Below are 13521 nucleotides of genomic sequence, written 5' to 3'. Positions count from 1 at the left end.
AAAGTGACACATTTCATTTAGTGAAAAGCAGGAAAGTATGAGGTGTGTGTGTGTGTGTGTGTGTGTGTGTGTGTGTGTGTGTGTGTGTGTGTGTGTGTGTGTGTGTGTGTGTGTGTGTGTGTGTGTGTGTGTGTGTGTGTGTGTGTGTGAGAGAGAGAGAGAGAGAGAGAAAGAGAGAGAGAGAGACAGAAAAAGCCTTCTGGGAGATCTGTGGCTGCTCGGACCGAAAAAGGTGCAAAAAACAGGAAACACATGGTAAGGAAGGCTACAAAGAGCACACACACACACACACACACACACACACACACACACACACACACACACACACACACACACACTCACGCATGCACGCACACACACACACACACACACAAATCCACCATGATGGATTTTTCTCCAGGACCGTTTCGGTAGCTGTGAGGTTATGTTCCTTATCACATTACTGGAATACAGAGGCTGAGAAATGCTTCACTGGAAGAGACTTTATATTTATCTAGCGTTACATCACAGCACCGACAAGCCAAACGCCAGACACACCGCGCTTCTATCAGTTCAATAACAAAAGGAAATATATAAACCTGTACCGACCACACGTTGATATCCAGCAGAGCAGATCAGTTCAGGTCTCCAACAACTAAACGAGATTCTAAAATTCTGCAAATACGATTTTTTTTTTTTTTTTTTTTAGATAAAGTTATGGAAGGAAACCAAGTCAAAAGTTCAGCAAATTCCTCCTTTGGACTAAATTCCTGACAGGAAATTGTAATATTTTTTATGTCGACTGCTGTCTAGACAGTGAATTAACGCGCCAACGCCTTCAGGTTCGTCAACTTTCAAATAAATATGAATGTCAGCAAGCTACTGGAAACATTAGATATTTATCAAATCTAAATTTTGACATGATGACACTAGATGAAAAGAATCTGCGGGATGTTTTTCATATAAAATTTATCCTAAACAAACTGTACCAAACACCCAGTGCCTTATTTTACAGAACCACATAAAACACACCTTTAAATGACTTCCTACTGGTGACATTTATACCAACTACCGGAGCTCTGCTGGTCCCATTAACCACCCAGTAATGGTGTTCTAAAGTTCGAACATATATATATATATGAACATGCTGCAAGAGAAGAAATCAACTTCAATAATGTGTCTGTTCTTTTATTCAGTACTTTACTCGTAATCCGGTGTTTCAAGATAATAAAACAATGTGCCAGCAAAACAAAACCAATGTAACTTTTAGTTTAAGCTTACGCTGACAATAAAGATAATTGTCAAATCTCTGAGTATTGGAAACCTTATGCTGTTTTGGATCTGATAAGTCTTTAAATATAATTCATGTTTTACTCCCAACTGGACTATTTGTATCTTAAAACAACCTCAACACATCTTAACTCCAAAATGCCACAATTTATTCTTCAAATTTATTCCTAACAAAATAAAAGACAAACAGTTTACACAGCAAAGATCTGTAGAACCATTCGCCAAAGCGACGCCCATCTCCATCCCCTCAAAGACTTCAGACCTGATTTCACCAACAACCCGCGAACCAACGTCTGAGCTACACCTGCATCTGCTGAACACAGTGATTACATCTCACGTTCAGGTTGAGGTTTCTGACGCATCCAAAACGTAACGTGTTTATTCTGGAAAGGGAAATATCCAGAGAGGAGAGGGCCGAGAACTAAAGCAAGAGATACTGAAGAGCAGGACAAAGAAAGGTGCCGATCTTCTCTGGGTCCAGCTGTTCGGTCAGACTCACCTCACACACAGAGGTCTTTTCACGTCTCGGATAGATTCTGAAAAAGCTTTGATTACCCCAGGTTATGCAATCACGGCTGGAGGAAGGCTTTCCTGGATGGGTCTGAAAATCACGTCGGTAATCACAAGCGACACCAGAGGCTCCGCGTCCAAGGCAACGCAGCTGTGGCCTTTTGTGTTCTGTAGGTTGTAATTGCAATTACCTGAATGTGTGTGATTTTCTGAATCTGACAATCAGTCCGTAATTGTGCTTGTGCTTGTGTGTGTGTGTGTGTGTGTGTGTGTGTGTGTGTGTGTGTGTGTGTGTGTGTGTGTGCACATGCACCTGCAGGCAGGTTCTCTGCATCATGATAGGAAGCCTGTTCTCTGACACGTCGGTCCAACCGCCATAACTCAGCGACACACAGATACGTAACCACAAAAAAGGTTTATTAAGCGTGCGATCTCAGATGCACACTTAAGCAAACACACAACTGTGGACAGACACACATATGCAGGTACACACAAACACACATACACCTACAAGCCAGCATTAGGTCCAGTCCAGCCCCCCCCCCCCCCAGCTAAATAATAAATGACGAGTCAGTGAGCGTCTGACCTGTTTTTGATGATCTTGGTAGAAACTTCCATGTCTGCACAAAAATGCTGAATCACAAATACTTTAAAAAAAAATATATATATATATATTAATGTAATAGAAAAAATAAGTCTGTCTGGGTCTCGGTAATATTTTGTGTATCGTTGTTTTTCAGATAAGTTGTGTTCACATTATTATGAATCATACAAACTTGACTGTTAATGAACCAAATTCAGGACTTTGGGTTGATTGTTCAAATATAAAAGCAATTGAAATATACTTTGAGACTTATATCCCAGATAAATAATGCTTTAAGGACTTGAACTCTTCATCCTTTATCTTTCGCTCTGTCAAAATACCGTAGTATTCCCCCCCCCCCCCCTTTAGCTGTTGCACTCTTCTACTATCAGCATCCCTAATGCTTTTTTTTCTCTTTGTCCTTTCTCAAATCGTTAGTTCCTGTTTTCTCCTGGCAGTGGAAATAAAAAGACGAGAATTCGTTATTTTTACTTTCCCTCCTCTACTTTCTCTTCTCTTGATCTATTATCTATTTCCTTCCAACAACAGTGTTGGCGCTACAGAGCGTCTCGCCTGTTTCATAACCTTTTCTGTACAAATATGGGTTTTTTTTCCTTTCCATCTATCTTTCCTTTTCTATAAGTTTATTAAAATCTGCCAAAGCAACCCCCCCTCCTCCCCCCATGCTTCTTATCTTCCTTTCTTTTCCTCCATTGGTGTCCTAGATTTCCCTCCTTTTCTCCATCTCTACTTAAGCCTCTTTCTCTGCTTTTCTGACTGAACTTTTTCCCTTTATTTCCTTTTTTCCATGTCATAAAGCCTAAACCCCGCCTGTGAAAATGTCTGCTTTGCTTCTAAATTTGGTCCACATATTTTCATCTCATAGATAAACTGACTAATCGTTCATGGAGTTAGCACACATGACAAAAAGTGAACTTAAAATACTGAGATCTGACAAAGTTCTGCCTGTTTTTGACGGAATTAATAAAATCAGACTTTAAATTCTCCTCTTGTCTCCACTCACATCTCGTCACGCATTCATCCGTTTTCCATCTGTGTGCATGGATGAGTCCATCTTTACTAATGAAGCATGTTAGCGACAAGAAACGCAGAGCTAATCCGGCCCTCGCTAAAGTGCTTAGTAGAATTACAAAACTAATGAACATCCTGATAAACACGCCGTTGAACAGGTCTGCATTCAAAGCTTGTGGGAGACGATGCGGCGTAGACGCTAGAGCAGAACATCATTCACCTCCACGTGTTTGACGATACGAATGCTAAGTATTCAGAAAGGAACAAATATTTTCGACGGTGCATTTAGTTTGTCAAGATAGGTGATTTGAGAGAAGCGACTTTGGAAGGAGTCTCCTTAAAACTCTAATGATGCAACTCTGATGTCAAAACATGAAAGTCAAAGATGATCTCAAAAACAAGTCGGAGCGTACGCACAGAGAAAACCACAGCAATAGACAATAATACACCTAAAAAAATATCAAACTCACACCTCCGACTGATGTGTTCGGAAAAAACTTATAACACCGTGGGACAAGTGGATAATTGAAGGACGATATATCCAGTCAACTCAACACACAGCAGCACCTGTTTAAACTCCACAAAAATTCATTTTCTGGTCTTTAACAACCTTTTGAGGACACTTTTCGCGAGGAATTAATGGAACATGACTTAATGGTTGGTGATAATCGCATCTTAAACATACTCCTGCGACTATTTTAATGTAACTTTTAAATCTAGACACAACAGGATGCGGCTACAGCTGGAAACAACAAAAAACACAACATTATCGGTCGACTTGTGGGTGAAGCTTCGTTTGCTGCTGTCTGACAACGTTTGACGTGTTTGGACCGCTTCTGGTAAATAGACATGAGTCGTTAAGTTTGTGAGGGAACAACAAATTTGGTGAGAAATGATGTTGACACCAACAACACAGGAGGGGATGCTTCCACCAATCACCACCTGATATCAAGGAACATGAGCTGGCGACTCTCTGTGGGAAGAGAGGAGCGCACAAAAGAGTGTATTTTCATTTACTTAAGAATTCAAATGACTCAATTTGGCCAGCGTCTTCCCAAGCAGCCTGAATCTGCAGGCGTGATTGTTACTGACACCCACCCCCCCACCGGCGATGCCTTTCCTCCCACGTGAGTGTGGCAAGGTTACGATGAGTCATCAAAAAAATACAAGGATACAGGTGAGGGGGAAAAAAATGATGAAAATGCCGTTTAGGTGCTGCATTGCCATCACACACACACACACACACACACACACACACACACACACACACACACGCACGCATGCATCGTCACGGACATAGATCTTCTTTAAACTCGCAATTTCTCTCAAAGCTTTGCACTTTTACCACAAATCAACAACCAAAATGATGGAGTCGGCATTTTTTAACAAGACTCTGCTGGAGATTGACCTCTTTAGCTGAAGAAATGACAAAATAAACTGCGAAATCCATGAAAGATTTTCACCTTCATCTCTGTGTTTTACAGTAAAGCCTCTGAGGCCAGAGTCATAAAGAAAGCAGCGCGTTGAGACGTCTCTGCTGTCACATCCGGACGCCTCCTCCGTCTCAAAAAGACGATTCTGCAGATTCAAACGCCTGAAAGAAAGGATATTAGATCAGATCACCTCAAGTCATCCTCAATATGATGTTAGCATGTGAGCTACTGTGTGTGTGTGGGGGGGGGGGGGTGGGGGCGGCGCCATGGTGTATCTAAAGGCCAGCAAATAGGGTTGTGGTCATAAATCCGCCCAGCTGTTACCACGGTGATTTGCAGGTTCAGAGAAACCATAAACATCAGCACTGAGTGGCCGGCTGCCCTCGGAGGAGGGTGAATTAAGTGGTGAGTGAGCAGCTGTGTTTGTGAGCGCCAAGTGTGTGCATTCCCGCTTCAATGCACGAGAGTGTGTGTGTGTATGTGTGTGTGTGTGTGTGCAAATTTTGCTCAAGGGCATCCCTGGCCTGAGATGTTGAGCAGAGCCCAGCGATTGGCTGAAGCTCTGAATTAATCTACGCCGCTCCATTGGCTGTGACAGCAGAGGGGAGGGGTTAGTGCAGCTGGTCAGTTAGCCGCTGTCAGCTTTCTAATGTGCAGCATTCTTCAGTATTAAATGGAATTCATGGAGGATCACTACGGCAAAACCAGGTTTAGTAAAACACACACGCTTATCCCGGCTTTGTTGATCTTCTCTAATCAGGAGTTGGAGGCTACCATTTAAAGACAAAACCTCTTATTATGACAGAATAAGTGGGATTCACATTTTCAAGTCACTTTCCAACGAACACACACACACAGAAAAGTTAAATTTGGCCTCAACATTATGTAAAACAGGATGAAAAATAAAAGTAAAGTCAGAAATAAAGGAAAACTCAGAATGTATAGGACGGCTGCATGAGCGGTTTGCATTCGTGCTCAATAATAATTGTAAAGTGTGAACATGAGGAAGAGTATGTACCTTAATTTTTATACTCTTTCTTTTTCCTCCCCCTTAATCATTTTTATTTTAGCCCCTCCTCCATCCTATCCCTCTGTTTTATAGGAGGACAGATGGACGGTCCAATTTCTGCAAGACTGTTTTCCATTGCAGTGGGATTCTGCAGTAGCTCCAAGGCATCTGTTTACAGCTGCATTCTTGTTGCAATGAAAGAGAATAACTCAACATCTGTACTGCAGCAAGCTGCGGATAATTTAGAAATGGGAAGAAGAAAGCTTGTTAGAGAACACACAAGTTTTTGGGGGAAGTTTTTTTGTAAGGTTGGAACATGGAAATGTCTCTAAATCTGCACAGAGGTGACACACCATCAGAGAACTGACACTACTTGCGGCAGGAAGTGGAAATCGGATTGATTCAGACCTAGAGATCTCATCTAAAATCAATCCGGAGAACAGCTGGTAGATGTATGTGTGGCTAGAGATGACCGCATTGATCCAGATGGGAGAAAAGCACGTCTAATAGCTGGATAAACCTTCAGTATCTCTGTCACCTTCAAATGGAAGGCACAAGATTAGAGAAAAAGCAACTAAAAAAAAAAGCTTTTGTGGCTCTGAAGCTATTCAGTGACTATTAAAAATAATTTTAAAAAAAGTTATGGACTGGGTACTCTGGCCACTTTTAAAACCATCAACTGGAACAGTGTGTTCTGTGCTGCTAGGACAAAACACAGATTAAAACATCTGTGATGGATGTGATGTTGTGATCCCTGCATCTGGCTGTGTGTGTGTTGGGTTTTGTAGATTTAGATTGGTACCCTGGTGTTAAGTGATCTCTGTAACTACTAGATCCATCTGTTCAGCATCTGTATTGAATGTAAATTCTTTTGCAAAGACAGCAATTCCAGCGGCACTGACGACAACAAAAAACTGCTGAAGCCGACTTTTAAAAAAGGGTCACGGGCAGAAACCTCTAACCAAATATATTCAAACTACTGCTCCAGGTTTTAGCCTCTGCTGTACAACGCTACGTCTATTTGGAAAGCTGACTTGAGGTTCTTTTTTTTTTTTTTTTTTTTAAAGAAGCTTGCAAACATCCTTCACAAAACTCAATGATGAGGGGAAATCGTAAGAGATCGTTCGAAAAAACTGGATTCCTTCCAAGCTCAGCATGAATCTAAAAACCCAACCTGAGCATCCGAGAGGCTGTGGGAACACAGAACTCCTCCTCTGCTACTGTCAATGAAAGGTCCCGGTGTATTGACTTCATTGAGGCAACCTCTTCACCTTAATAGATGCAATTCCCTCAATGTGCTCAGATCAGAACTGCAGCCAAGATGAGTCATCAGAGGCTGTATTGTTGTTTGAGCTGAACAAAATAACGGCATGCAGGAGGCGTTCATCCACCCGTTTCCTTTAACGCTTATACTCTGCAGGTTGACGGCGTGGGATGGAGCCTATCCAGGTCACAGAGGCGGGTTCAACTCTACAGAGGTCACCAGTTCATCTCAGGGACACATTCACACACATTTACACCTACATGTGTGTCCAACTCTAGTCACCAACGTTGTGCGTCAAACTGCACAGAGGAGGATCTGGGTGAACACACTCTGGTCTGGCTCAGAGCGTTTATAGCTGCGAAATAATTCCTCAATAAGTAATTTTATAATAATGTTATTATAAAGTGTGTTATAATGTGCTGTATTGTAATGAAATGAGGGTCTTCAGATTTATACAAGACATAAATGTGAATCTCTCGACTCACATCGCCAGTACTAACTTCTTTTCCAGAAGATTCATTTTTATAATTGCGACCCCCCAGCTTGTTTTTTGGAGGCAATAATTTTAATGAGAATGTGAAACTAACTGGCTTTGGTTGAGGGCAGTTTTTAGTTGAGAAGAATATCCAATCTGTTTGGTAATTATAGGTTATCAATTTGTGCTGAAGAGGTTCTTTAAAATGTCAAAGTTAGCAGTCAGTAGTCTAAAACACAGCATGACGGACGGCAAGAAGTACAAAAGGAAGTCAGGCTGGACTGAACGTCCCAAGGAAGAAGGGTGGGGGAGATGAGGTAGGTTTAAAATAAAAAAATAAAAAAAGTGCAGGAGAATAAGAGAGGAAATCAGAGAAAATATGGAGGAAATTCCCCTGAGGTGTGTTTTCGTCTCCGGAGAGGATCACAGATCAGTGAGGAGTGACCTTGTGGTCGTCTGTCAGCCAAACTGACTCCACTGGAGGCAGGATATCTCTCCAGGGACAGAGCACTGCACTCCCCCCACCCCCCATCACACACACACACACACACACACACACACACACACACACACACACACACACACACACACACACACACACACACACACACACACACACACACACACACACACACACACACACACACACAATGAACATTTTACTGGAGAGAATACACAGTATGTGTATTTCCACACCCACTAACATACAAAAGGCCTGAGACAACCGCCTCACACTTTGTGTGTGTTCAATAAACAGGATAGTGTTGAACGACATCCTCAGGTCACCTTTTCTGTTTTTCTGGTTCCTCAGTATTTCATGACACAAACATTACAGTAGGTCTATTACCTTCATTAAATGTCCTGAATCCAGACACAAACACAGCTTCACTTGTGTGTTCGTCTCCTTCTAACTTTTCTGTTATAGCAACAGAAGAATTGCTAACACTGCTGTAGCTAAATCCCATTTTGGCCAGTCTGACCTCCCAGAAATCCCATTAGAGCCCCCTCACTCCACATCCAAACATCTTTCTATACTTCCAGTTAGAGTTCCCACCTCTCTCCTCCACTCTCCTCCCTTAAAGTCCATCTTCTCCATCTTCCTCCTGCTGAGGTGGGACCCCCTCTGTGATATCTTTCAAATTAGAGTGTGTTTACCGAGGAAGTGACAAAATAAAAAGTGGAAATCTCACGGTGGCCCGAGTGAAGCTGATGGAAGTACTGGGAGTGACTGGAGATGTCATCCATCTGTACTCCAAAGAGGCTCTGGTCTTCAGCTGAAACAGCCTTATAAAAACAATCTTAACACAACATAAAGTGGGTGAAAAATACCAAAAAATGTTTGGTTGCCACTCACATCTGGTTTGAGTGCATTTTCATGCCCCTATTTGACTAATGTGTGATGATACGACAGCTCACTTGCAGTTTAAGTGAATTCTACCCTCGGTCTGGTTTTACAAGCCGGCTGTGACTCGTCTGAGGCTCCACCACCAGACTGTGGTTACAGTCTGCAGCAGCGATTAACATTTTAAACGCAGAAAACTCAATGAGAAACCGAGCCTCCTTCAGGAGCTCAGAAACATTTTGTAGCTTCTGTTTCATGAGGTCCCACTAGAACCGGCGTGGGCAAACTAAGGCCCGCGGGCCATGTACGGCCCTTTTGGTTTTGTAATCCGGCCCTCCAAATGTGTTTAGAATATATGATTAATTTAATGAAAAACGCAGTTGTAAAATAAGTCTAACAATGAGCCTTCTATACGTATGCTTTGCTGCCTGTTAAAGGGCAAAACCTATTAGATAATGGTTTTTACATTTCATTTTGCATGAGAACAAATAAACACTCCATCCATCTGTTCCTCAGCTGGCCCGCCTGCCAAGTTTTAAAACTCTGTGTGGCCCACCGGTCAAAAAGTTTGCCCACCCCTGCACTATGATGATTCAGTGAGCATGAAGATGCATTACCCAAACACACTCAGCAATATTAAACGACTAAATCCAACCTCTGAGATGGTATGATTACATATCTGCAGGCCTGGAAAACAAGGAAAAGTTTAGTTTATATATCGAGCTTTAGTATTTATTTGAACATGTCACCATTACGTTACAATCAGATCGAAAAAGAAATGTTTACATCCCTCACAAGACACCTTATTGTGTTTTAGATTTAACACAGGAAAGACCTCCAGCGCCGTGAAAGGTGGACGCCATGGAAGAGTGAACGCAGGAAACAGTGGAAGAATTGGGAGTGAAGCAGAGGAATGCAGGAAAGATTGTCTCATTTTTACGTGGGGTTTCATTATCTTGATTTTAAACAAGTCATTTCTCCTCAGTGGCAGGAATTTTTCCTGAGCTGTGTTTTGAACCATTGTTCTGAAATGACTCACAAAAAAGAAAAGAAAAAAAAAGTGAGTTTACTATCAAAAAAAAAAAAAGCTAAGCAAACATCTCAAGACAGCAAATCCAGAGTCAGACTTTTATCACAATAGTTTCTCAAACCTGACACAGTAATTTGTGATACAGACAGAGTCTGTAAACACATTAAGTTGGAAACCAGCCCTGAGCAAAGCGCTTCCTGTTTGCCGCAATGCTGATTTTAATTTGCCACCTCTGCCTGCAGGATTATGATAAAAAAAAGTTACGGAGGAGTTGTGCAACAATGCCAGCTGTTTTTTTCAAATCCAGTTTGTGACAATGTGAGAAATTTCAAATATTTGCCGAACAACTCGTGAAATCACAGCTCAGAGTTTTGACTTGTCCTCGCTGCTGCAAAATGTCACCAATATTCCAAATGGACAAATTAAAATGGTTCACATTAAACGTTTATCTTCTCCTCCTTCTATTAGATTTCCATCTCCCACTCGGAACCCATCCTCACCCTCTCCATCCACCTCTTTCCCGTTGACCCCTCGACCTCGGTGTCACTACAATTTTCTCAAGCCGTTTACTTTTTTTTAACCTGTTTTCTCCTTCTCCCTCTCTCCCTGCATCATCTCTCTACCTCAGCTTCATCCCTCTGTCTCTCGTTCACCCTCTGACCCAGAGGGCTGTGTTTTGTCGAAATCCAATTCTCTCTTTTTTTTTAAACCTGCTGTTCCATTTCACTACCATTTTGTCACACCGCAGTGCACACACAATATCCACTCCTCCCTTATTCCAACCCTCCTCTCGTTCTCACAAATACATGGACGTTCACGGGGGGAGGGCGCACACACACAAACACACACATACACACTTGTGAGCGTTTGCACGACTGCATAAACATGAACCGACAACGGGAGGATTATGGGGGGAGAAAGTCTTAATTAAGCCATCAATCATTTCTGGTGCTACTTGCTCGGGTTTATACACAAGCAAACACAAACATACACACCTCTCAAAGCTCACGCCCACCGCTCTGCGGCCATCCATCACAGCTTCACTGACTCCACTCAACCTCAACTAACAACCTAACAGGCACTTTCATGCCTGTTTCAGCGCTCACACATACAGTACACACACACACACACACACACACACACACACACACACACACACACACACATGCGCGCACAGTTACGTCTCTGAGTTGGTGCTTTATCAATATCCTTTACACTTCTACACTAATAATAATAAAACAGGCTGAAACAAAATTAAAACAAGGGGGATTTCCATCAGCTGTTGTATTGAAACACATAAATGTTGACTGCGACTATAAATCAAAGTAATAATGATTTATTTCCTTTTTATTGTGAACAAATGAGGTTAAAAAACACACTTAAGTAAGGAAATTACGACAAAAACATTGATGCAAAAACATTCCCTAATTATTTCTGCATCAGTTCTGTAAATAAAATAAATTACTGATCAACAAATTTACATATTTCTATGAAATGTGGAGACTTGTGAGCAGGAGGAGAAGGTGGTTTTATAAAAGTTTGATACATACCGAGGTCCAAAATGAGATTAAGTGTGTCTCTAAAGATGCTTTTTCGTGTCGCTAACAAAAAGCCGGTGCTATGCCACTTCAGTCATTTATGACATCATCATCTACCCGACAAAAGCCCCCGTTGTTGATGCCTCCAGGCGATCGTCGTTCATCCAGACGACGATGTTTCACTGCTGTTTGAGGAAGAGAGCGGCTCCAGTCTGGATCCACTGGTTGGGGTTTGCTCCACAGGGCAGACAGATGTGTGTGACCACCTTCACCCTCTCTGAGCTGGTGTACAGAGGCAGCCAGATGCTCTCCTCTGATGCAGTGGAGTCAGCTGCAGAGTTCTAGAATGAAAGCATGCATTACGAATGTGTGGACCGTTACCGTTTGAATTTTAAATGCACAGCAACAAACAAATGTTATCCATGATGCTCAAATCCCCAAATATTCCAGAGAGGATGGATGTTAGCTTTCTGCAGAATGCATCAGTCTAATTGTTACATTTCTGAATCGATAAACACAACCTCAGATTTACAGAAAGTCTCTCACTGCTAGTTTTACGGTTATATCAGAGAATAAACGGAAATTCAACAGAATCGCAAATATCCATGTTTTACACACACAAATTGAGTCTTTAAAGGCAACAATATGCTAAAATAGCATGCTAATTTATACACAGACACATACCTGAGGAACCCAGGCCATGTAGCACAGAGGGACGGCCGACACACTGGGAGAGTTATGTTGATTCTCACACAGATGAACGCCATCGAAACTACAGCCTTCCAGCTGGAGACCTCCAACCTGGAAGAAGAGAGATGAGGGAATGAAGCGGCGCAAAAATTGGACAAAAGGAGCGAGACGCAAATAAACAGGATGAAAGGATGACTAAACCAAAACGTGTGCGAACGACAGACAACACGGACTGTACGTAACAAAAGATGACAAACATTTTTTGCGGCCAGATTAGCTAGCATGCGGCATACATTGTGCTGGGGAGGGAGTGTTTAGGGAGTGGATTCAGTCCACTGACAGAGGGATTTTCCACAGAAGGCCAGACTATAAAGGAAACCCTGGCGTCGAGTCAAACATACAGACAACCAACAAATCATCATAATCTGGACAATAGAAGAGAGGGAGTGGGAAACAAATCCAAGTGTGTGTGTGTGTGTGTGTGTGTGTGTGTGTGTGTGTGTGTGTGTGTCTGTCTGTCTGTCTGTCTGTCTGTCTGTCTGTCTGTCTGTGTGTAAGGCAGCTCATTGTTTCACAACAATTATCCCCTTTTGCTTTTTCTGTCAGATTTCATCTGGCACAATTTAAGTCGGACACTTTGTATTGACATGACAGAAAAGTTTCTTTTGACGCTTTGAATAGCAAACTAAATAATTATATCGCCCTTTAAATCAGAGCATGAAAGGGGAAGAAAGGAGATAGAGTGGCATTGTGCAGTGTGTGAGCTTTTGTTGAAAGAATCAGTGTCCATCAAATGCATTACAAAAGCCCAGCAGACCGGCTGTGACTCAGCAGCAGCAGATGTCTCTAATGGAAATGCAGAAAACTCTTCCCAACTTTCCTCTCTTTGAGTTGCCTTCTCTTCTGCATCTGTGTTGCACGATCTGTTCGCTTGCTGTCATCTTACCTTGACTTGCAGCTTTGCCTGCGCTATGGGACGACTCCACGATGAGACGAACACCAGACTATCCATAGAACAACCCATAGACCTGAGAATCAGGGTGACGACGTGAACATTAGCGTGCATGCAGGATTTGTCTCGCATGTACATCCCAAGAGCCGTTACCTTGCAGTTTCCTGTCTTAGAGCGTTGAGGAAGGTGTCGGGGTGGAAGAGTTCCGCTAGATCCAGGGTGTCGGACAAAAGAGCTTGTCTTTCTGCACGTTCCACCCAAGTCTAGATAAGCACACACACACAGAAGAATTTAATGACACGCAAACCGAGTGAATGATAAATAAACAGCAAAAAAATGCAAAAAATTCAGGTATAAAATCACTTTTACACAGTAGTCAGGCACAACATTTAGT

The 13521-nt window shown here is 42.2% G+C and overlaps 1 protein-coding gene across 1 annotated transcript in view; it reads right to left on the bottom strand.

Annotated features, from left to right (window-relative positions):
• Positions 1-9565: 9565 nt before the first annotated feature.
• The window catches only part of dync2h1 (dynein cytoplasmic 2 heavy chain 1), an 80761-nt gene continuing 76805 nt past the window's right edge, over positions 9566-13521 (bottom strand). Inside the window, exons 94-97 of the mRNA XM_068317104.1 lie at positions 13281-13390; positions 13122-13203; positions 12170-12286; positions 9566-11826 (exon numbers count right to left, since the gene is read on the bottom strand). Of these exons, the coding sequence (XP_068173205.1) occupies positions 11665-11826; positions 12170-12286; positions 13122-13203; positions 13281-13390 (471 nt within the window). The 3' untranslated portion in view covers positions 9566-11664. The remainder of the gene's footprint in view (positions 11827-12169; positions 12287-13121; positions 13204-13280; positions 13391-13521) is intronic.

This window comes from Antennarius striatus, chromosome 6, assembly GCF_040054535.1.
Source record: "Antennarius striatus isolate MH-2024 chromosome 6, ASM4005453v1, whole genome shotgun sequence".
Classification (NCBI taxonomy): Eukaryota; Metazoa; Chordata; class Actinopteri; order Lophiiformes; family Antennariidae; genus Antennarius; species Antennarius striatus.
The sequence above is the reverse complement of the archived record's forward strand: the minus strand, read 5'-3'. Positions and strand labels throughout refer to the sequence as shown.